This window comes from Diachasma alloeum, unplaced genomic scaffold (genome assembly GCF_001412515.2).
Source record: "Diachasma alloeum isolate Michigan unplaced genomic scaffold, Dall2.0 Dall_scaffold_00768, whole genome shotgun sequence".
Taxonomy (NCBI): Eukaryota; Metazoa; Arthropoda; class Insecta; order Hymenoptera; family Braconidae; genus Diachasma; species Diachasma alloeum.
The window spans coordinates 64,843-87,677 of NW_021680898.1; the positions used below are offsets into that span (position 1 = coordinate 64,843).

Sequence of the window (22,835 nt, forward strand, 5' to 3'; positions counted from 1 at the left end):
TGTTCACCGAGTGTCTTGATGTCGAAATTTCTCCATACATCACATGCATGATTGTAATCTTTATCTGATATTTTCTCATCATTCAATCGAGAATAAAAGTCTTCTTTCCGAGGTCATTGGCGTTCACTTAATTTCCCCCATGAATCTAAGTATTCGTATGGGAAAACGCCTTTGTGTGTAAAGAGTTCGAATTGTCGTTTTGGGGGGTAATAGTTGTGATTCTCTTTTTTCATCCTCTAAATATGACGAAAGTTGATCAATACTGCTTACCATAAGACGGAATGAGTCAATGAATCTCAAGTGGACTCCTGTCGATTTGACCGATTTAGTGAAGGAAACGTATTTCTCTTTATTAATTGGGTTTAATTTCACTGCGCCTTGGACTTGTTTCGCAAGAGATTTAATAAAACAATGTGAGTCATAACCTGAGAAATTGTGAAAAACTACTGGGATTACACACGATTCCGTATAATTCAGATTACAGCCGGGATGAGCAGCACCACGATATTTGCCTGTTAAGTGGCAATGATCACGATGCTTCACTGCTTTTTCGGTGAATGCTCTGTCACAAATATAACAATTTTTAGCTGCATTAAATGCTCGCTCTTATCGGCTCATTTCTCTGTAATTCAGCATCAACTTTTATAGCTAAAATACGTAGCTGCTAAATAAACCACTCTACACAGTTTTTTCCACGATAAATAGAGAGTTCCGATTTTGAGTTATCATAGCTACATTTCACATAAAATGTAACACTGAATGGTATATGATTTTATTATGTTTTGGAATTTATCTCATTGTCATCGGACACTTCTTCCAATAAACATTCAGTAGCAGCGTATACAACAAATGGAACAGTCAGTTGATTTTTGAAATTTTGAAATTTTAAATATTTTTCACCACGATGAGAAAAAATCATTCGACACTTATTGATTGATACACAATCGACCCTATGATTAGTGTAGGCCTCGCGAATTAATTAATCAAACCGCGAATTAAACCGCGAATTAATTAACCCTTTCTTCACTTCGAGGGAAAACCGCGAATTAATTCATCAAACCGCGAATCAAACCGCGAATTAAACCGCGACCCCGCGAATCAAACCGCGAATTGAACCGCGAACCCGCGAATTAATCAACCACCCGCCCACCCACTTTCATCTGACCCCCCCTACTGGGCCCCAACGACCAGGTCGACGCTAAAAACGTTGTGCCAGAACCGGCATTACTACACTACTCACCCAGATTTGGCAAGCCCAGGTTTGTGCTACACTTGGCCTGTTTTTTCAACATTGGCTTTATTACCTGGGATATCCAATTAGAAATTTTGCATTGAGTCCTTTGAAGTTGCATGTCCTCTGAAGCCATCCAGCATAAACCTCAATTTAGTCGCGATTTTCGTAAGTTACAGATGAACAAATTTCGAACATGAATTATGAATCGTTTGTGAACTATAAAATATAAAATATCAAATATATTAGGTCGAGAAGCAATCTACGTACTTCAAAATGGTTTGTGAATCACTGCCGTATGTGCAAAAAATGAAGTAATTGATGAAAAATATTCTGGTCCCTATTTTATTGATTTCAAGTTTCATCTTTGATATTGAAATTGATTGACTGATATGGAAATGTGAATATTCTTGCTCTAATCGTTATGATTTTTTATTACGATTTGAATTTATGGAAATGAAAATTTGAGATTACTTTTTTCTTATTTCAGAGAGGTCCAAATAAAGTACCAGTGTACGCAATGGTTGTGGTAGCAATAGTAACCCTGACATTCATCATAACTGGTGAGATCAATACGTTGGCACCGATCGTGACAATGCCCTTCTTATTAACATACGCGTGTATGGATTACGCTTATTTCGCACTGGCACAAACGTTTGATCTTCAGCACACCCGTGAGCAACGATTTCGGGCACAAACTCCGACTTTTGAACGTAATTATGGGACAACTGGGCGCAATGAGGATACCACATCAGAGATGGACAATGATTTAGATACACTCTTTCCGGAGAGGACGAGGCATAAGAATTTAGTGGTAAGTTATTTTTCGAATGAAAGGAAATGAATGAACAAATTACTCAATTAATCATATTACCAAAGTGAAGACTAGTCCAGAACCAACAAAAAATGCTCTGAAAAAAAAAATTTTATGCAAAAAAAATGGATGATTGATATTTTTCCAATATCCTTGGAAGTTTAAAGAAATTAGTGGAGAGTTTAAAGAAATTAGTGGAGAGGCTCTTTTGAAGGGAGTTTTTTAATTAGTGAATAGGTTTGTTGAAGCCATTTATACGTAGCAATTCCAGAGATATACCAAAAATAATCTCTACAAAAATGAAAAACCCATTACCCATAAATATTTTCTACCTAATTTTTCTCATTACATAGATTCGCATTGGAATATTAATTTCATTAATCCTCCAACTTCTTTGAATTTCACAACTGGTTGATGACTAAAGACTTTAACGAAACCATGTGAGAATTAGTAGAGAATTGAGTAAGAGTTACTTTGATTAGACGATTGGACAGAAAAGAGAGAGTCCAGTGAGAGTTCACGTAAGAGGGCACCTCTCCTTGAATTCTTTACACTTTTTGATGGTTGATTGTTGGATTTTAAGCTCGAAGTGTAACACCCACTCAACTCTCTACTATTTTTGGATAATTGACTGTCTAGTTTTCGGGGCAAGTGAGATTCATACATTCTGACTCTTACATTTTCAAATCCTTACTGCTCTCGATCCTTAGGTTTTAACCCTTGACATTTCTGAGCCTCAAAAATGTTGAAACGTCAAACTTTTGAACTTTATTATTCCTGACTCTCAAAATGAGGACACTTTTGAGACAGTTATTGTTCATGACCCTTAGATTTTGACCCTTAAAAATATTTAATCATCGAACTTTTGAAACTGATTATTTCGGACCCTTGAAATGTGTCAACCCTCTAAAATTTCGAGAAACTGGGGGGTTGGCGTCCGAAGCTTGGTGGGGGTAACTCTCTACTCTCTACAATTTTTGGAGCGTAGATAGTCAAGATCGGATGCTTGGTGGGGGCAACTCTCTAGTATCTACAATTTGTAGAGAGTAGATAGTTGGGTTCAAATACTTTCGCCATACCCGTAAAATAGGGACCCTTTGCACACCCTTGTTGTTCCTGACCCTTAAAATTGCTGACCCTACAAAATGTTGGAACATCAAATTTTGGACACTTATTTTTTCTGACCCTTACAATAAGGGTCCGTTGCAGACTTCATGGTCGTGGTCCTTAGATTGTGACCCTTAAAATTGCTGACCCTAAAAATTTGGAAACGTGGAACTTTTAAACCTTAAAAAAATTTCAAATTTCACCGGTTTTTCGTTGCAAGGGTTAACATGCCACCGCGGCCATCGCCCGAGGGCTTTCAGCCAGGGAATGTTGAATTTGGAGTGGATTTTTCACTTCGAAATTCCGTGGAATACTCAGTTTGAAAATTGTGTTGAATTTTCAGCCGAGTATTATGTAGAAAATTGTGATGAAAAATTGGTGTGGAATTTGGCCCGGCCGGGGCTCGCACCTGGGAGCTTGAGGTTGTGAATCTCATGTTGCTTCCAAATGCGCAACACAGCCGGGTTTTTAAACCTTATTTTTTCTGACTCTTAAAATCAGGGCAACTCTCTACTCTCCACACTTTTTAGAGAGTCGATAGTTGGGATCGAATGCTTGGTGGGGGCAACTGTCCACTCTCTAAAGTTTCTAGAGAGTAGAGAGTTATACCCACCAAGCATCCGAACCGAACTATCTACTTTCTGGAAACTTTAGAGAGTACACTGAGAAAAAAAATTTTTTGTCAAATATTCATTTACTTGAGAGAAGTATTTCTTTTTTCAAAATCGTATTTCTCCAATCGAGTCATTCCCAGGTGAGCCTGATTAGGTTTCAATTATAACAATCATGGTGCTTTAAAGGATGATTATGTTCCACATGACCTTGGGGGGACTCCCCTAATGATTATTCACTTCTCCTAAATTTCGTATTTTCTAGAGAGAAGAATTCCGATCAATTTTTTAATGTTGATAATTATTGAAGGAGGTCACTCAAGGTGATAACCAACAGGTTTATCTTCTAGAGCAATATAATTGACATAATTAAACCTAATGAGAATTGCCTGAGAATGGCTCGAATGGAGAAAAACGGTGTTGAAAAAATTAATTCTTCCCTCAAGTAAATGGATATTTGGCAAAAATATATTTTTTTCTCAGTGTAGACATTACATTAAAGAAAAGAATTTATATAGCGTTCCACATCTTTGTGACGTCATAGGAAATGGTTGGATGGGCTTAGGATGAGGAAGGAGGGGAACCGGGGTTATTCTCAATATGATTAACCAGAAAGTTTGTACTGAAAAAAATGGATAGTCCAGACGGGGATTGAAACCAGGGACTTTCCGATTAAAAGTCAAAAGTTCGACATTGCAATATTTTTAGAGCGAGCAATTTTGAGGATCAAAATCTAAGAGTCAAGAATATGAAGGGTCTGCAAAGGATCCAAAGGATGTGAAAGGTCAGTAAAAATGAGTGTTAAAAATTTGATATTCCCACATTTTGTAGGGTCAGCAATTTTAACTGTCAGGAACAACAAGGGTGTGCCAAGGGTCAGCATGTTGCGGGTCAGAAAGTATTTGAACCCAACTATCTATTCTCTAGAAATCGTAGATTGTAGAGAGTCGCTCCCACCGAGCATCCGACCCCTACTATCTACTCTCTAGAAACTGTAGAAAATAGAGTTACCTTCACCAAGTATCCGATGTCAACTAGCTACTCTCCGGAAATTATAGACAGTAGAGAGTTACTCCCATTAAGCTTCCGACCCCAACTATCCACTCTCTAGAAATTCTGGAGAGTAGAGAGTTGACCCATTTCAAGGGTCAAAAATAATAAGTTCCAAACGTTCGATAAGTCAATATTTTTAAGGGTCAAGAGCAGTGAGGGTCTGAAATGCAAGGGTCAGAATGTATGAATCTCACTGGCTCCCAAAACTGGATACCCAATGATCCAAAATCGTAGAGAGTTGAGTGGATGTTACACTTAGAGCTTAAAATCGAACAATAAAACTATAAAAAAGAGTATAGAATTGGGTGATTGTCATTCCAGTAGCTTAAAACCCATCATTCAACTATCCAAAAGAGTAGAGGGTTGAGTGAGAATTACCCCCTGCATTCACAACTTAACAATTAACTATCAAAAAGTGTAGGGAAAGGTGCTCTCTTACATGAACTCTCAGAGAATACTCTTTTTTCTCTCTAGTTGTGGAGACATACTTGGACTCGGCCTCCAACAATTTTTAACACATGCATGTATTACACGATATTTATTCCATATGTACTTTCACACATGATGAAATGATACGCAAATGATCCGAAGAAATTATGTTTATTTATCCACAATTATTTTTCCACATAGTTCCACATTTTTAACACGGATATCTTCTGCACATCTATATAACCCACGTGATCTATCGCCACACAAATGTTGTGCACACTGAAGTTTAGCACGGGCTCCTTGAACAAAAATTTGAAATACACACGAGAGTTTTACAAGTTCGAAATTTACCCATGAAGATTCCATTCATCACTAATTAACAAAATCATTTTAAATACCCGCCGTTTATACACAATGAGAAATAATACATAATTTTTCTCATTACACGTACCAATGAGTGGACATTCAAACCAAACACAATACTATGATCCACGTGAATGGTTTACACACTGCAATTTTCCACTTTTTTTTCATCCGAGAGAAAAAATACGAGTTGCCTCCTTGCGTTACATGCTATTTTTTAGATATTTGATGAAGTAGTTACTCCGACGATTTTTATACATGAATATTAACACACATAAGGTATGCACCGACTAGATTCCCACACAGATATCTTTTCATCCTAATTATACAATGTGTAATTCGATTCACACCAAAATCGGACGTCTAATCAAAAATTGCTCGTGTGAAATTCCATTTTTCACCTGTGTTATTTTATTTGACCAATGTGTAATTCCAATTCTAACGCGTGTAATTTTGTTTGTCCGATCTGTGATTTAATTTTGTCGGAGAGTAATTAAAAATTACAAAAAATGATAGATTCACAAAAATTCGTTCTGCTAAACGTAAATTATGTTTTGCTAAGCATAAAATACGCGTTGTTTAGGCGTAATTTACGTTTTGATAAACGCAAAATACGCTTTGTTTAGGCGTAATTTACGTTTTTATTTAGACCGTGAAATATGCTTTTTTAAAGACTAAATTCCGATTTTCATGACGGAAAGAAAGCCACCAGACATCATATTGACGTTAAGCGTAAATTACGTTTATCAAAACGTAATTTACGTTTAGGTTTTTTTGTGTGCCCATTCACCTCAGAGGGTTAAATCATGCGCCAAGTCCATCCTAGACGCTTTTTAATTACTCCTCGAGGAATAAAAGTCTCCCTAGAATCTTTGATGTATTTTCGAATGGTCATGATCATTCTGACCACTTCATATTGGATTCTCTTAGCGAAAAATCCTAGCAAACCCTATAGATGTGAGCGGAGGGGGGGAGCAGATAACCGTACTTAGGTTTCGGGTGTAGTACAATCGACTCTCTTTAGCTCTCCACTTTCGGGGCTCGAGATTCACTGTGACTATTGAAGCGATAATCCCTTGGCTCGGTGATGCTGGGAGACCTAGAGACGCGAAAAGCTGGGCCCATTTTTTTCAATAGAAAATGTTCAACATAAAACCTTTTATTGCAAAGAAATCCATCGGATTTTATCTTTTTATAGAATTTATTTTATTGGGACTTTTACGTTAGAAATTCGTTCACTCGATTTGTTCATGTTTTTCATGTCGGATTTTGATAAAAATTTGTTGATTCGAACCCTAATATGTCACACCCAACCCGGGGGTGAACGACCCTCCTCTGATTTTTTAATATGTAATAAGTTTTCTCCACAATTTCTTCTATATTTTCAATTGTTTGTGATAAATATTGGAAAATGGCTAATTTAAGAATTGTCTGTTCATTAAACCTCGAAGTTATATAACTTTAAATGATTGAGTAGAATCGAAAATACCGAACACTCTCACTGCTGATTATTCTAAGCTCTCCATTGTAGCTAACAAGCCCAGTTGATGGTCTGTGGAATCTAACTTGAAGGTTTGAGAGTGATTCGTAAATGAAATGAAATCATTATTTACTTATCTCTCAAATATTTCTCAAAGAATTATTGAATATCAATGGATCCTCCAGACTTTGAGACTTCATTGACAGTTTGAATAGTCACAGTGAATTTTGAGCCCCGAAAGTGGAGAGCTAAGGAGAGTCGACTGTACTACATGCGACGCGCAAGTACAGTAGCCTACTCCCCCACTCCACTCACACCGACAGGGTTTGTTAGGATTTTCCATTCAGAGGGCTAAATATCAAGTGGTCATAGTGACAATGTTCATTTAAAAATCATTGCCTCAAAGGTTCTTGGAATACTTTTATGCCAGGAAGTATGAATGAAAATCGTCAAGGAAGGACTTGGTGCATGATTTAAATATCCGTGGATCCGGTGCTCATCGTGACCACGTACATTCCAAAATACATGCCCGAAGGTTCTGCGGACACTTTTATTCCTTGAGGAATAATTTACAATCGTCTAGAAGGGACTTGTTATTCTAAGAACATGTTTATTTTCCGACGAATCATTTGAAACAGTCTGGGAAGAAATTCGTATTTGATTTGAATATCAGGTGGTCATCGGGACCCCGTGCGATCACAAAGACGTGCACCTCTTACTTCAGGAACATGATTATTTCTAGAGGAACATTATACCCTGACTTGCAGTACTGTACAGGGGATCTGGATCATTCCCATAAAAAACGAGGCGCAACTCATTTTGTGATCTCCTGCGAGACTTCGGGGCCAAGAAACAGTAGAAAATTTAATTATTATGCATCTATCTTTTTTTATATTTTTAATATTAGCACATAATTATCCATTGAGCAAATTAAATTGCACAGATGAGATTTGGAATTACATATCAGTCAAATAAAATAACACAGATGGCAATTTTCAATTACGCATGGATCCAATAAAATGACACAGATGCGAATTGAAATTGCACACGAACAATTTTTAATTACACATCCTAGTTCGGTGTAAATCGAATTGCACATTGTATAATGACGATGAAAAGAAACGCTTGTGGGAATCTAATCGGTCCATACGTTATGTGTGTACATATTCATGTGTAAAAATCGTCGGAGTAATTATTTTGTCAAATGTGCAAAAAGCTAGCGTGTGACGCAAGGAGACAACTCGTGTAATTCTATCCAAGGAAAAAAAAGAGAAAAACTACAGTTTGTAAAGTATTTACGTGGCTAATAGTATTATGCTTGGATTGAATGCATATTCATTGGTACGTGTAATGAGAAAAATTATATGTGTGATTCCTCATTATGCATAAACGGCTGGTATTAAAAATGATTGTATTAATCAGCACGTTGAAAATCCTGTGAATCTTGATGATTGGGAGGCCAGGAGGGCAAGTGGAGCGGGATGAGATGCCGGAAAATAATTCGGATGAGTTTCGTTGAGTTTCACTATATTTTAAAAAACTTGGTGCACTGAAATATACACTCGATGATTTGCTAATAAATAGTTGATTTACCGAAGTAGACTGTAAAACCACGGAATATTTAGATAATTGAACCGATAATTTACGATGACATTCGATACTTTTACCGATGAATTTCCCGACCATTGCGCCGATGTGCGCCCCGATAATTTTCTATGATTCGTTTCTGATGAGATTCGATGGTGTACTGACTACCGTAGAACACGCTTACGGCTTTGTGCAAGCTCTTCCATGGTCGGGAATTTCCGCAAGGGACGGAAACGAGTTGGCCCAAAATGCAGGCCAGATTTTGAACATCCCGCCCGCCCTGCGTCACCCCCTGGTGAGAAAGTATAGTTCCTGGCCCTCACTGTTGATCGACTAGTAGATCTGCGTTGATTGGCAATGGAACCAGTCGATGGATTCTCCGCTGCGTTTCCCGATGACCTTTCCTCAGTTTGACAACTCTTGTCAGGTTGTCCTATCCTGGATGAATTTCGATGAATCGGCGAGGGGGCATTTAGCTGGCGGTTCCCATTCGTCCGTGATGAGCACCAACGAACCAATTTTGATTTCGTTCGTTGGCTGCTTCCACTGGTAGATTTGTTGGTATTAACGAATACACTCTCATGCCCAATGCTCCCAGAAGGTTTGAATCCTCTGGGCGATTATTTGCCACCTGTTGAGTCTGTCGGTGGTGATTTGCTGGAGTGATGTTTCAGGAACCGCCGTGAGCGGCTGATGGGTCTTGCGGGTCGTTGGTGAGTGGGTAGAGTGGCCGAGAGTTGAGTATAGCCTCGACCTGAGTCAGAAGAGTCATAAATTCTTCGTACATCAAGGTCGAGGTCCTGATGATGTTCCTGAGGTGATGTTTTGATGACGTCACAGCGGCCTCCCACGTGTGGCGATTGAGGGAGGTTGAATTTCCACTATGTCTCGTCAGATGCTAGCCGATCCCTGATGACAGCCGATTCGCTAGATGCCTGGTCGAAGAAATTTTTCAGTTCTCTCTCTCCCCCGATGAAGTTGAGTCCCCTGTCACTGGTTAGTGTCGCACAGATATCCCGTCTTGAAGTAAAGTGTTTATACGCTGCGATGAAGCCCTCCGCTGTCAGATCCATTACCATTTCCAGATGAGTTGCTGATGTGGCGAAGCAGACAAACAGACAGATGTACGCTTTGTACATTGTTTTGTTTGCTCCTGATCCTCTCCAGCTTAGGACGTTGATTGGACCAGCAAAGTCCACTCCTGAGTGGAGGAACACCCTTGATGGTGTCACTCGTCGTGCTGGCAGCTGTCCCATTAACTGTTGAGCTCTCAGTGCTCGATGACGTACACAAATAACGCACTTAATGATGTGTGAGCGTACTGGAGCTCTTCCTCCGACGATCCAGTATCTCTGCCGGATGTGTGTCAAAGTGAGTTGAGTTCCTCCATGGAAACTCCGTTGATGAGCGTCCGCGATGATGAGCGTTGATGGCGATGAGTGACGTGGGAGATTAATTGGATTTTTCTCCTCCAGATCCAACGTTGATATTCGTAGACGTCCGCCCAGGTGCTTGACGCCGTCCTCCAGACATGGCGTCAGCATCGCCATTCGATGATTTGCTGCCAGTGATTTGCCTGTCCGTAAGGTATTGATTTCCGCCTCGAAGTAGAGCTGCTGAATGTACCCAACCCAAAATAGTCTGGCTTCTTCGAGCTCTTGTGGTTCTAATTGGTGAGATTCCAGTGGTGCCTGCCGATGGAAGCGTCTTGCGGCTCGATGGATCCAGGCTGTGATCCGCAAGACTTTCGTCAACGATGAGTATCTGATGACCAGTGCATTCGCCTCGGCGATTTGCACTGGATGCAAGCTGTTGATTAGCGGTCTCGCTTCTCGAGCCACTTCTGATGATACTTTCATTAATGATGGTAAGTCCACTGATGAGGCTAGCCATTGATCCGGTAACAGGACAAGCCATGAGGGTCCTGTCCACCACAGACGATGCTCCACCAGTTGCTTCAGTGATAGACCCCCTGATGCGCAGTCCGCCGAATTCTCCTTGCCGTTGATATGTCTCCAAGTGGCAGAGGGCAGAGTATCTCTTATTTTGAGTACCCTGTTTTGCACGAAGTCCTTCCATCGTGAAAGTTCTGTGTTTATCCAAGTGATGGCCACTGATGAATCGCTCCAAAGATAGATTTGTATGTCTTTCAACTCCAGAGTTCGTTGAACGTAGGCCACAAGATCCGTTGCCGGGAGAGCTGCTGTTAGTTCCAGCCGTGGTATGGTCATCTTCTTGAGTGATGTGAGCTTGGTCTTGGTACAGACCAGGGTGACAGTCGTTCTCGATATCGCTGATGATGTTCGAAGATGGACCGATGCGCCCATCGCCAGATTAGATGCGTCCGCGAATCCGTGTAGTTGAACTTCCGTCGTGTTGGGCGATAAATTGAGCCATCTCGATATTGATAGGCTGCTCAGCTACTGAAGTTCCTGCCTGTAGAGTTGTCAGCCTTTTATGAAGGCCATTGGAAGTCGATCGTCTCAGTTGAGCTTGAGCAGTCACAACTCTTGGATGAGTGTCTTTGCCGTGACGATCACCGACGCGATGAGTCCCAATGGGTCGTAAATTTGCGCAATCTCGGATAGGATCACGCGCTTGATGATGGTGTCCCGATTGAAGCTCCTCGCCTTGTAGTGAAAGGTGTCTGCCTGAGGTTGCCAGCAGAGCCCCAGCACTTCACGGTGGATTCCTCAAATTCGATGGTTGGAGCTACTCTTGATGAGAGCCTGAGTTGTGCCAAAATGTGTGGCATATTGCTACACCATTTCTGCAGGGGCATGCCGCCCGCCATACAGAGGTTGATTAGCTGCTTGATGATCTTCTCCAGTTGATGCTCCGTTTCTGTACCCCCGTATATGTTGTCAACATATCGTCCTTTGATAAATGTCGGTAAGGCCAATGGGAATCGATGACCTTCGTCAATGGCCAACTGCTTCAGCACCCGTAGCGAAAGCCAGGGTGCACAGCTGGTACCATAGGTGACTGTCGTCAGTTGATACTCGATGTGTTTGCCGTTGTCGTCCTTCCAGAGAATTAGTTGATAGTTCCAGTCGTCTTGTTGTACCTGGATCTGGCGAAACATCTTCACGATGTCTGTGCCGAAAACAAACCGATACCGACGTAGCCAGATGAGAACGTCGGAACTGTTGATTTATAGTTTAGGTCCCGGATAGAGGATGTCATTCAATGATACCCCCGTTGAGCTTCGAGGCGAGGCTTCAAACACCACCCTCAATTTTGTGGTTGTGCTGGCTGGTTTAAGCATTGTGTGATGAGGCCAATAATATGCCCGGTCCGGCTCCGACGTCGATGATGCTCGTTGCATGTGGTCCAAGGACTCATATTCCTTGATGAATTTCTTGTAGCGTGTATGAGTGTCTGGATCCGATGACAGTCGCCTCATGAGCTTCTGCAACCGTATCTTGGCCGATGATGCTGTATCCCCCAAGGCGGCTGGTGATGATTTAAATGGGAGATGCACAATTTAGCGTCCCGTCGAATCTCGTCGATAAGTCTCGATAAAAAGGTGTTCACACTCCGCTTCAGCCTTCATCACGACTCATGATGATGATGTATCTAGTAGTTCCTCCTGAGTCCAAAATTTCTTCAGGAGTTCCAACAGTTGTTGATTCGCCGTCTGTTTCATTACTTTCAACGATGATTTTGGAGCACAGCTGGTGCCGCAGACTGGCTCTAAAATAGTCCCACCGAAGATGGTTTGCTGAGCTATTAGATTCGTTTCCTTGAACCTGATGATTCTCTCGCCAATAATTCTCCCGTAGAAGTCAGCTCCGATGATGATGTCGATGGCCCCAGGTTTTAAGAATTGAAGATCAGCCAGTTGAAGTTCTCTTAATTGATGAGGAATCGTTGATTCACAAGTAAATGACGGTAAATTCGCCATCAACTTGCTCAAGATGTGGGCGTTTATGCTGATTTGAGCAGCGGGGTCGTGCCTCGGTTGTAAGGCGAGAATCACTACACCACGCGTGCTCCCCGAATAGGTTCGTCCGATGCCTACGATGAAAAGTGATGATGACCTCCACTCCATATGAAGTTGGTTGACCAAGCACTCAGAGACTAGTGTTATCTCTAAGCCCTGGTCGATGAGAATCCGTGCTGGCCTTGAATTTCCATGACGATTGAGGGCGAAGACCCTCGCCGTCAGCAATATTAGCAGTTGAGTTGCATTCTGATGAGGTCGATGAATTTCCAAAACGTTGATGGTGTCCACCGGACTCACCTGGTATGGTTCTGATTGATGATTGACTTGGTATTTGTCTGACTGACGATGATCTCCTAAATGCATAGGCTTTAAATGAGGTTGGTGTTCCGCCTGGTATTTTTCTGATTGTCCAGGATCTCCAAGCTGATTGTGCGAGGTCGTTGGGGTCTTCCTCTCGATGAGTGTCCTTGCAGTACGCGTTGAGAACTTGCTGAAAGGCGTTCTCCACGAAGTAGGGATGCTCAAGGACGTCTTCGGTGACACCCTCGATCAGTGCCTCGTGTTACGAAAAGAAGTTCGTCCACTGAGTTTCCACGATGCGTTGGTTTGCATCAATGTCATCTGAGGTCAGGCGGGCGATTTCCTCTGTGTTGAGTTCCCCGATGATGTTCTCCAGGTTCATTAACCGATTCAGTTGTAGCCTGACTTTCAGCTCAAAGCTGCTCGGCCATGGGGTGATTATCCTCTTTGTTTGTGGCGTCTCCTGCGAACGGCTGACATTGTCTACCATTTTGTTGACTATGTCCTTTATGAAGTTCTCGATTGCCTCGCCTCCTCTACTACGTCAGCCCAGTATGATGTTGTTTCCACATGGAAAAACAGACATGAGTTTGTTGCTCTTACATGTCGTTGAGTTACCGACCGTGGGATTACCGACTGCCGCGCTCTGTTCCACTGATAAGTTGCCGCTCCCAGATATGTTGAGTGACCGAGTGGAGATGAGGCGCAGCGCTCACGCTACGACTGCGAATGGATGGAGATGGAGGACTCCGTGAATTGCCGAAGTGCTACAGTGAGTGGCAAGGTGTCGACTGTTAAGTCTCCGGGATGACGTCACGACGTTCCTCATGTTGAGTAGCCTCTGCGACCGATGTAAACAAAGGCATTAAACCGTATTCCTTTTGTGCCTCGTTGAGTATCCAACCTCTGATGATTTCCCTCGATATAGTTTTGTGAACCCCGAAAAGCCTCGCTATTCACGGCGTCGGTTTTCATACACGTTGATTTTCCTTGCACTGTCTGTTATTCGCGATGATTATCCACTACACTTTTCACTCCCGTATCCGGCTCTAAGGACCAATGTTGGAAATCTTGTGGATCTTGATGATTGGGAGGCCGGGAGGGGAAGTGGAGCGAGATGAAATGCCGGAAAATAATTCGGATGAGTTTCGTTAATTGTCATTATATTCTAAAAAACTTGGTCCACTGAAATATACACTCGATGATTTACTAATAAATAGTTGATTTACCGAAGTGGACTGTATAAACACGGAATATTTAGATAATTGACCTGATAATTTACGATGGCATTCGATACTTTTATCGATGAATTTCCCGATTATTGCGCCAATGTGCGCCCGGATAATTTTCTATGATTCGTTGCTAATGAGATTCGATGGCGTCTGACCAACGTGGAACACGCTCACGACTCCGTGCGTGCTCGTCGATGGTCGGGAATTTCCGTAAAGGACGGGGAAACGAGTTGGCCCAAAATGCAGGCCAGATTTTGAACACAGCATGCTTATGCAAAATAGATGAAAATACAGGTCTTCTCCCAATTTTGCACTATGGGCATAGGGATGTTTTTTTTTTAATTTTTGTATTGGAAAGAAAAAAAAGACTTTGATGCGGACAATCGTGCGAGTGGCGTGCTTGCTATGTTTTTATAAGAAATAAGTTTTACTTAAATGGAGAAAAAGCAGGCACGCCACGTGCACGATTGTCCGCATCAAAAAGTCTTTTTTTCTTTCCAATACAAAAATGAAAACAGAAACATCCTCATGCCCATAGTGCAAAGCTAAGAGAAGATATGTATTTTTCTTTATTTTGGGAATGTGTTAACAGGAAAATAATATTCAACAAACTCAATCATAAATTAAATAAGTTAAATGAATTTTCAAGTTAACATGTTTAACATAATTATTTTCATTTAGTAGATCCTTACCTTTAAAGCGCTGGGCGCATCTGAAGTACTAAGTGTAAAGAGATGATGGGAATGAGAAATAATTATAACACTGTGTATATTCTTAATGTTGGTTTTATTGGATGTTTCCAATTGATTGGCAAAATTACATAATCGGACCGATTGAGTTTAGAACAATTGTCTCAGAAACACTTTAGAAGATTCGATAAAATCTTAAAGTGAACATGGACTTGTTTTGTTAATATCTAGATCGAACAGCAATCATCGTCAGCTTGTAAATTTTTATCTACACGGACTCTACTTTTTACGTTTTTCGGTTGTAGCGCCAGATTGTTTGAATAGAGGAGAATCATTGCTCATTTACTCACTTTTCTCTTTTTGTCTTTAATATCTCGTTCGTTCGGCAATAATCCCAATAATGGTTGAACTCTTATTATTTTCACAATTTTGACACCGAATTTTGAAGTGCACGAAACAACAAAATAAGGGAAAGATTACTTATAAACCGAATTGGATTTAACAAATTTCTCAGGCTTTTAGAGTCCGAACTAATGAACGAAAGTTTCTAATTATTCTATTGACAATTAATTTTTCGTAATTTCACTTGCACATTTTCAAATTCTAACAATAATTGGATAATGTACTATTATTTCAAATGTTCACTTGTCTTGTGTCCTTTGCACAGAATTCCACTAATTATCGTAATAGGCAATTATCAACCGTAACGCGCAGAAATTCGAATGAAATCAAATGTCTATGGTAGCGAGAATACTTCACATTGAATTTTACTTGAAACAATCACTTGTACGTCGGGCAGGACTTATAAGCTGGTTCCGAAGTTATGAACGCGTGATTGATTCAAGGAGCTCAATCTAAAAGACATGCCACTTTGGCATGTAAGACGTTACTGAATTTCTCTTCAATAAGTTTTGTCGCTAAGGGTAATTTTGATGGCTTCGCATTTTAGGCAAAAGGGGGTCACGTGGTGCGGTGGCGTGATCGGAGTTTTGGTTTTATTTCTATTTCTTTTATATTTTCTTTTTTTTTTTGTTTTATTTCTACAGCGAGTGCGAGTGTTTGCTCCAACGTTTTATTTGGATCGGCATTTCCATGAGGGCGGATTTTCGATCGAGCAGAAATTTGAGACCGGATGTACGAAGTCGAAAATGGATTGCATTCGTTTTGTCATTGTTTTAGCATTATTCTCAAGGAATTTATTCGCAGGAAATGAATTTATTATTTCTATTATTTTATTAATTTCTTTTTATTATTTAACGAAAATTTCTAACACGACAGGCAAGTATGTTTTGAATAGAATTTGGAAATAAGACATTTAGAATCGGTACGTGGGGCGCTTTTTTTATTTTTGATAATTTCTGTGGTTATCTCATTCCTTTTGCATCAAAGCTACATTCTAATATTTTTCAAATTTTGATTGTGCATTTTCTGATAATACAACAGGATATTTTCTATGGGATTTAATTGGAGAAAATCAGTTTGTTCCAATTTCCCTGCACGATGAAGGCATAATGACCATCAATATTTTACTGTTAGTTGATGGAAGCATTACAATCGCTCAAATTTGAGTTCCCGATTTTTATGTGTTGAAATAACTAAATATCATCTAAAAAGTCCGAATATGCAATTTGAAAATCTATACATAAGTATGTATGCATATATTTGATTCTTGAGATAATCAACACTTGGCACTTTCAAGGCAGCCTGAATTATCGGCGCACTCCTGCCAACCTCGAAACAAAATCTCTCACCAGATTTCGGTTTCCACAAAAACGTCGGGAAGGGGCGTGGCTTCATCTTAATAATTACTTTATTAAATAATCACAACACGGATTGAGTCAGTTGCATTTCTACTTAATAAAAGAGGGTGACAAAGAATAATAAGGAACAACAATCGATGTGTAGAATTGCAAGGAAAAAATACTCAAAATAAGTCGTAGTAGATAGTAATAGTAGATATATACGCAGAAGCCTTGCACTGCCGGAAAATTTGAACCGGCACATTATGCAAGACGCTACTGCGTCTTTTGATGACGAATGAAATCTTCACTTATAAATTTCATACATGTAAAACCCTTCCGTGTATTTCAAATTTGTTCGCACTAAACTTCAGTGTGCACACCATTTGCGTGGCGATACACCATTTGGATTATATGGGGTATTCCATGTGAAATCACCCAGGTCAAAACCCTCACCATCGTCAATCATATTGCCGATTTTTCTTGTGGTTGTACATGGACAAATATGACTTCTCAAATTTTTTCCGATTTTTTGAGGCATCCTGTGGGCAGCCATGTTTTTTTGCAAGTTTTATCTTCAAATACCTGTAACTTCCGTAAAATACAACCGCTTTGAATTTTTTTTTTACAAAATGTGCGCCTTCGAATACACTTTCCATATAAAAATATGCCAATTATTTTCAATTCATTCTTTCATCGATTTCCTCAGAAAAACCTCAAAAAACTTCAAAAAACAAGTCGCTTTCATAGTTGGACCCTTTTTATATTTTGCAAAAAATTTCAGTGAATATATTGGACCAAAATAAAATTTTTCACCAAAAACCAAAGTGGGGTCTCTATTAGAACACACCACTCGAAAAGATTTATTGTTAACGAATTTTCAAAAAATCATCGAATTGTTCCAGATTCAAATATAATGCAGTGATTCTTCAGGCGGTAAATTCAAATAATCCTTCTGCGTTCAAATGCGAAAAGAATTTTGAAATGTTTGAAATTTTTCATCCCGGATTTTGTGACGAGGCACATTATTTATTTTTTATTATTTTTCTACATATTTTTTCCCACTACACACTGCCCCCTAAAAGGTAAATCCCGCCACCGTTGGGTACCCCTTCCCTCACTTTTCCCCTCATCGCCCCGCTACCTCTGCCCCTGGAGATCACGAAGACATCAGCCGAAGGAAGACATCAGTTCCGGCCCCACCCGATCAATTGGAGAAGCCATCGTCTCCTGAAAATTCCCCATACTATACCCCCGAATATTCAACACCTGCAATAATCCCTTGCGAGACATCCCTGGATTGTGGTCACCACTCACCCGTGCTGATTGGCCCCGATTGCTCCCGAATTAAAACCTGAAGGACATCCACACCTGACGAACCTCCACGAATCGCGAAGGAAAAGAAAAGACCGTCACTCACGCATTAGCTGCCCCGTGAGTCGCCACGTGCCCCGAAAGTAGTAATTGTGAATACAGTGAAATTCGCCGGAAGTTATTTGGTGGATAAAAAGAGGACTTTTGATACATCGAGCTCATCCCAGCTCTAGTATTGGAGCCCAGGAAACCCCGAGGTGGAAAGGAGGCTCTCCAGGAAAACGCCCTAGTATTTGGAAGGAGTGCAGCGCGCCGGTGGAATTCCACGTGTTCGCCAGAGTGAAGTCCCATCGTGAGTATGAGTTACCCCCCTCATTTTCCCTCTTGACCCTACAATATTACCCTTCATACCCCCCAACGGTGAGCCTACACTCTTTTGTTTCTTCCCCATTTAGTTATTCTTCTTATATTTAGTTGCATTCCCTCGACACGACTAGCTTCTCCCCTTTTTCTGCATTAGAGTCACTCCCTTTTTTACGTGTACAAAAGTTGCCTGGCCTTACCCATAACCCTAGATCCAAGTAAAAGGCATTTCAAGCGTCTTACGACGATCTATTATGTAAATTAATAGAAATATAGATATTCAGTTAATTTTATTCCTCATTTGTCCTCATTATTTAATTGCCTTAAATCCCAATTTTAGGGAATAATACTAATTAAATATTGGAAGGTCACAATTCATATATTTAAATTTGAAATGACGGCCACGAAATGGGAAGTCCACGTTGGCCTTTGGTGAAAAATTTTGTTTTGGTCCAATATATTCACTAAAATTTTTTGAAAGATATAAAAAGGGTCCAACTTTGAAAACGACTCGTTTTTTGAAGTTTTTTGAGGTTTTTCTGAGGAAATCGATGGAAGAACGAATTGAAAAAAATTGGCATATTTTTATATGGAAAGTGTGTTCGAAGACACACATTTTGTAAAAAAAAAAAACTCAAATCGGTCGATTTTTACGGAAGTTACAGGCATTTGAAGATAAAACTTGCAAAAAAACATGGCTGTCCACAGGATGCCTCAAAAAATCTGAAAAAATTTGAGAAGTTATATTTTTCCATATATAACCACAAGAAAAATCGGCAATATGATTGGCGATGGTGAGGGTTTTGACCTGGGTGAGTTCACATGGAATACCCCATATAAATTGCAGAATGCATCCACATTGATAAACTATGTGGAAAATAATTGTGGATAAATAAACTTAATTTCTTCCAACCATTTGCGTGGTATTCTACCATGTGCAATAGTACATGTGGAATTAATATGATGTAAGACATGTATATGTTAAAAGTTGTTAGAGGCTGAGTCCACGTATGCCATCGTGGAAAGAAACAGAGGTTCACCTTTTAACTTGTTTCGCCAGGGGCGCGACGCTAGTAACTCTGCGATAAATTATCATTCCAGAGAAATTCGAGCATATCTGACAGTACAAATTACGCAGATTCATCACCAAGCATTGAGGAAAATGCTAGTATCGATGGAGTAATAAAAAAATTACATATCCATGGAAAATTGGGTAATTGGTACAGCCCATTGTGCAACAGGTGGTTTTCTCTCTTGGGTGTAAGTGTCCACATAAAAAGGTGTCACAAATCATTGTCACCCACAATTGTCACATTCATCTCTATTCATAATATTGTTTTTTTGCACTTTAGGCACTGATCAAGCTGTTGATAATGTTCCTGGTTCACTGGGGATATGCAATAGCGAATATTGTCGTTGTTTTTCTCGTTTGGAGTTACGTGGGTCATGCTAATCCAGCAGTCAAACCTGGTGTTTCAGCGGAATTTAAACTTTTTGAGTGGCTCAGAGTGTCGATACTCAGACTAATGGGAAGAAAAGTTTATGATTACGAGCAAATTGTTGTGACACCAGTGCATCCAGGGGTGGAAACGAGCTCAGCCCAGCTTAATGAGGAGAATGAGGATTTTGCTGGGAGGAGAAGATATCATCAGACATCCACTGTTACTGGACAATTTGTGAACATAGATTGATAAATGTATTTTTTGAGGCTGAATATGTACATTCAACTGTCATTTGTTACACTATTTCTTGAATGTCCTGTATGCTCTTGCTTTCGATCATCTAGGGGTGAAACGATGAAACGAGTTGGTTGACTTTAGAGCCATTTTTGTGGAGAATTTTTTGAGCTACAAAAATGTCCTGATTTTTTTTATCGCCCCTCATTATTGAGATAATGCAATAACAAATAACTGACAGAATTATTCAATGATTTCTAAATTTGACGATTATCATATGAATGGGTTTAGGAAACAAGGTCGTAGAACCTTCTTGTTGAATAGTATTATTTTTAAAGAAAAGTCATCTTTATCCGTTTTAATACCCCGGGCGCTTAAAAAAAGTCAGATATTTTCCGATGACTTCGTTGAATGCAACTGAATATATCAAGTTTCACAGGAAACATTTTTCAACTTCAATGAGATGATTCGTCGTCAATGAGATGAGTATTTCCATGACGAAAATTTTGAGCAATGTCTGGCGACAACTTTTTATAGAGAAAATTCCTCTCTACATAAACTTTAAAGGTCTTTTAGCACTCTCTTATGAAATTACTCATTTTTGGAATGATTCAGTGGTTACTGAATCCGTACGTAAAATGTAACCGTAAAATTGTCCGAATTATACATCATATCCCCACATACTCGGTAATTATCTCCAGAGTGTGACCAAGTTCAGGCTAACATTGACTCATTACCAAGATGATTGAATAAATAACCAGTAGATTGAATCATGTCAATTCAAATTTCGATTTCTTCCCTGAATTCTGAGGAAAATAAATCGGTTCAACATTATTAGTAAAATTTTCATATCATGACAGGATGGAAATCGTATCACAAAAACCTGGTGTAACTTCAGGGTTGAATATACTTGCAGGCATTTAAATTGAGTCTATTTTTTTTATCATAACCTAAAAGTGGTGATGAATAATTTATGCGCATAGAATAAATATTAATATATTTTAAGGAAATGTTTACATGTTATATCTACCATCTACTTTTCTCCATAATTCAACGATGATAATAATGAAGAATAACATTACTCGTAATTAGAAGCACAATAATTGATGCAGGATCCGAAATCAGGGATTCTATATTCATAATGCAATATTCAGTTTCCGAATAATACTCTGTAAATAATTGATATATTTATACCATCTTATACTTGCCATTTTTATAAGCGCAAAGTAAATTATACAAAATCTACAATTATTTATAATTTGTTGAAATTGTAATAACTATTGAGTAAAATAATACATTTTTAATGTTTTTTTTATTCATTGAAAGTGTTTTCCTCGTCATTTTCCAATTAATAATAATTTTACAGAGTATACTCAAATTTATGGAAAGTGGAGAAAGTGGTTGAGGGGCGGAGTACAGTGTTTGTGCACATGTGTGTGTGGAGGGGGTGATGCCGAGTAGGTGAACCGCTCTGGTTCACCACATGATCGCTACCTTTCCGTAACCTTTACCACCAAGTGTTGCGTATCATGTAGGAAGCTTCATTTTCGATAATGAGAGGAAATGAAAGGTTTTCTTTTATTATTTGAGAAATTTTTTTACTCCATGTATTGCAATAAATTTTGGAACAGAGCTGATGGATTTTTCAGTTCAATTTTTGTTGATAAATTTTCTGAATTGCAGAAAGGTCTTTTTGCTAAAAAATATTGTTCGTCATACTGCCGAAATGTACTATTTGATGTTTCGTCAGGAAATATTGTCCGATAAATCAATGGTTGGTGAATATTCTGTTTGATTAGAATTCTGGATTGAAGAGTCTCATCTCATGCTTCGAATCATGAAATTATCTTTGGAATGAGTGATTTTTGAAGATAAAAAATGCAGTCTTTCTTTGTAACAAAATTCTTCAGTTAATTACAGAAAAACTAGGGACTTGGAACGAAACAGTGAAAAGGAACGAAAATTCCGTTTCTTGCATTTCCATCTATAAGAATGCTAGAAAAACGAAACTAAACTCGGAACAAAATTTCTGAAATGCTTCATCTAAGACTGAACCTCGGAACGAAATTCATGGAACATGACTCAGCTCCGTGAAGTGGGCACCCCACTTGCTTGGATTTGAACCAAAATTTCATAATTGATAGATTTAGAGCTACTCGTGATAGTAGTAACGTTTTTCTTGTTTGTAGTTTGAAATTGAGCGTCCAATTTCANCAATCCGTTTTTGAAATACAGTTAGGAACTATTTCATAGTTACAGCTGGAATGACATTGGATTCCCGTCTGCACNACTTAATTACTATTTAATTGTAGTATTGGAATTTTTCCAATCCGAACTGAAATGAGCGTTCAATCCGTTTTTGAAATACAGTTAGGAACTATTTCATAGTTACAGCTGGAATGACATTGGATTCTCGTCTGCAATCGTTTGTAGTTGATTGTAGTCCTGGGAATTTTACGATCGGAATCGTAATAAATGTTCAATCGATTTTTTTTAATCAGTTAGGAACTATTTCATAGTTGTATTTGAAATGACGGGGGATTCTTATCTGCAATCGTTTGTAGTTGATTGTAGTTTTCGAATTTTCGCAATCGGGAATCAAACGAACATGCAATCGATTTTTGGAGCCCAAGTAGAAATTGATTGAAAGCTATAGTTAGAATGAGCTCTGATTCCTGTCTAAAATCGTTTGTAGTTGTTTGTAGTGCTCACAAATTTCCAGTGCACCAAGAAAACGGGGCGGCAGACAGTTGAGATATGTAAAAGAATTCGTTTGTAGTTGTTGTTGGAAGTGAAAAAAATTAAAAAGAAAAGAAGATTCTTATGAACCAACGTCCATACTTGATTGTAGTTTCGGAATTTTTCCAATCCAAACTCAAATGAGCATCCAATCGATTG

At 39.3% G+C, this 22,835-nt stretch overlaps 1 protein-coding gene across 1 annotated transcript in view; it reads left to right on the forward strand.

Moving 5' to 3' along the window:
• The window catches only part of LOC107044630 (solute carrier family 12 member 8-like), a 24,185-nt gene extending 2,929 nt beyond the window's left edge, over positions 1–21,256 (forward strand). Inside the window, exons 2-4 of the mRNA XM_015266577.1 lie at positions 1,722–2,045; positions 19,363–19,521; positions 19,614–21,256. Coding sequence (XP_015122063.1) covers positions 1,722–2,045; positions 19,363–19,521; positions 19,614–19,952 — 822 coding nt within the window. The 3' untranslated portion in view covers positions 19,953–21,256. The remainder of the gene's footprint in view (positions 1–1,721; positions 2,046–19,362; positions 19,522–19,613) is intronic.
• The last annotated feature ends 1,579 nt before the right edge of the window (positions 21,257–22,835 follow it).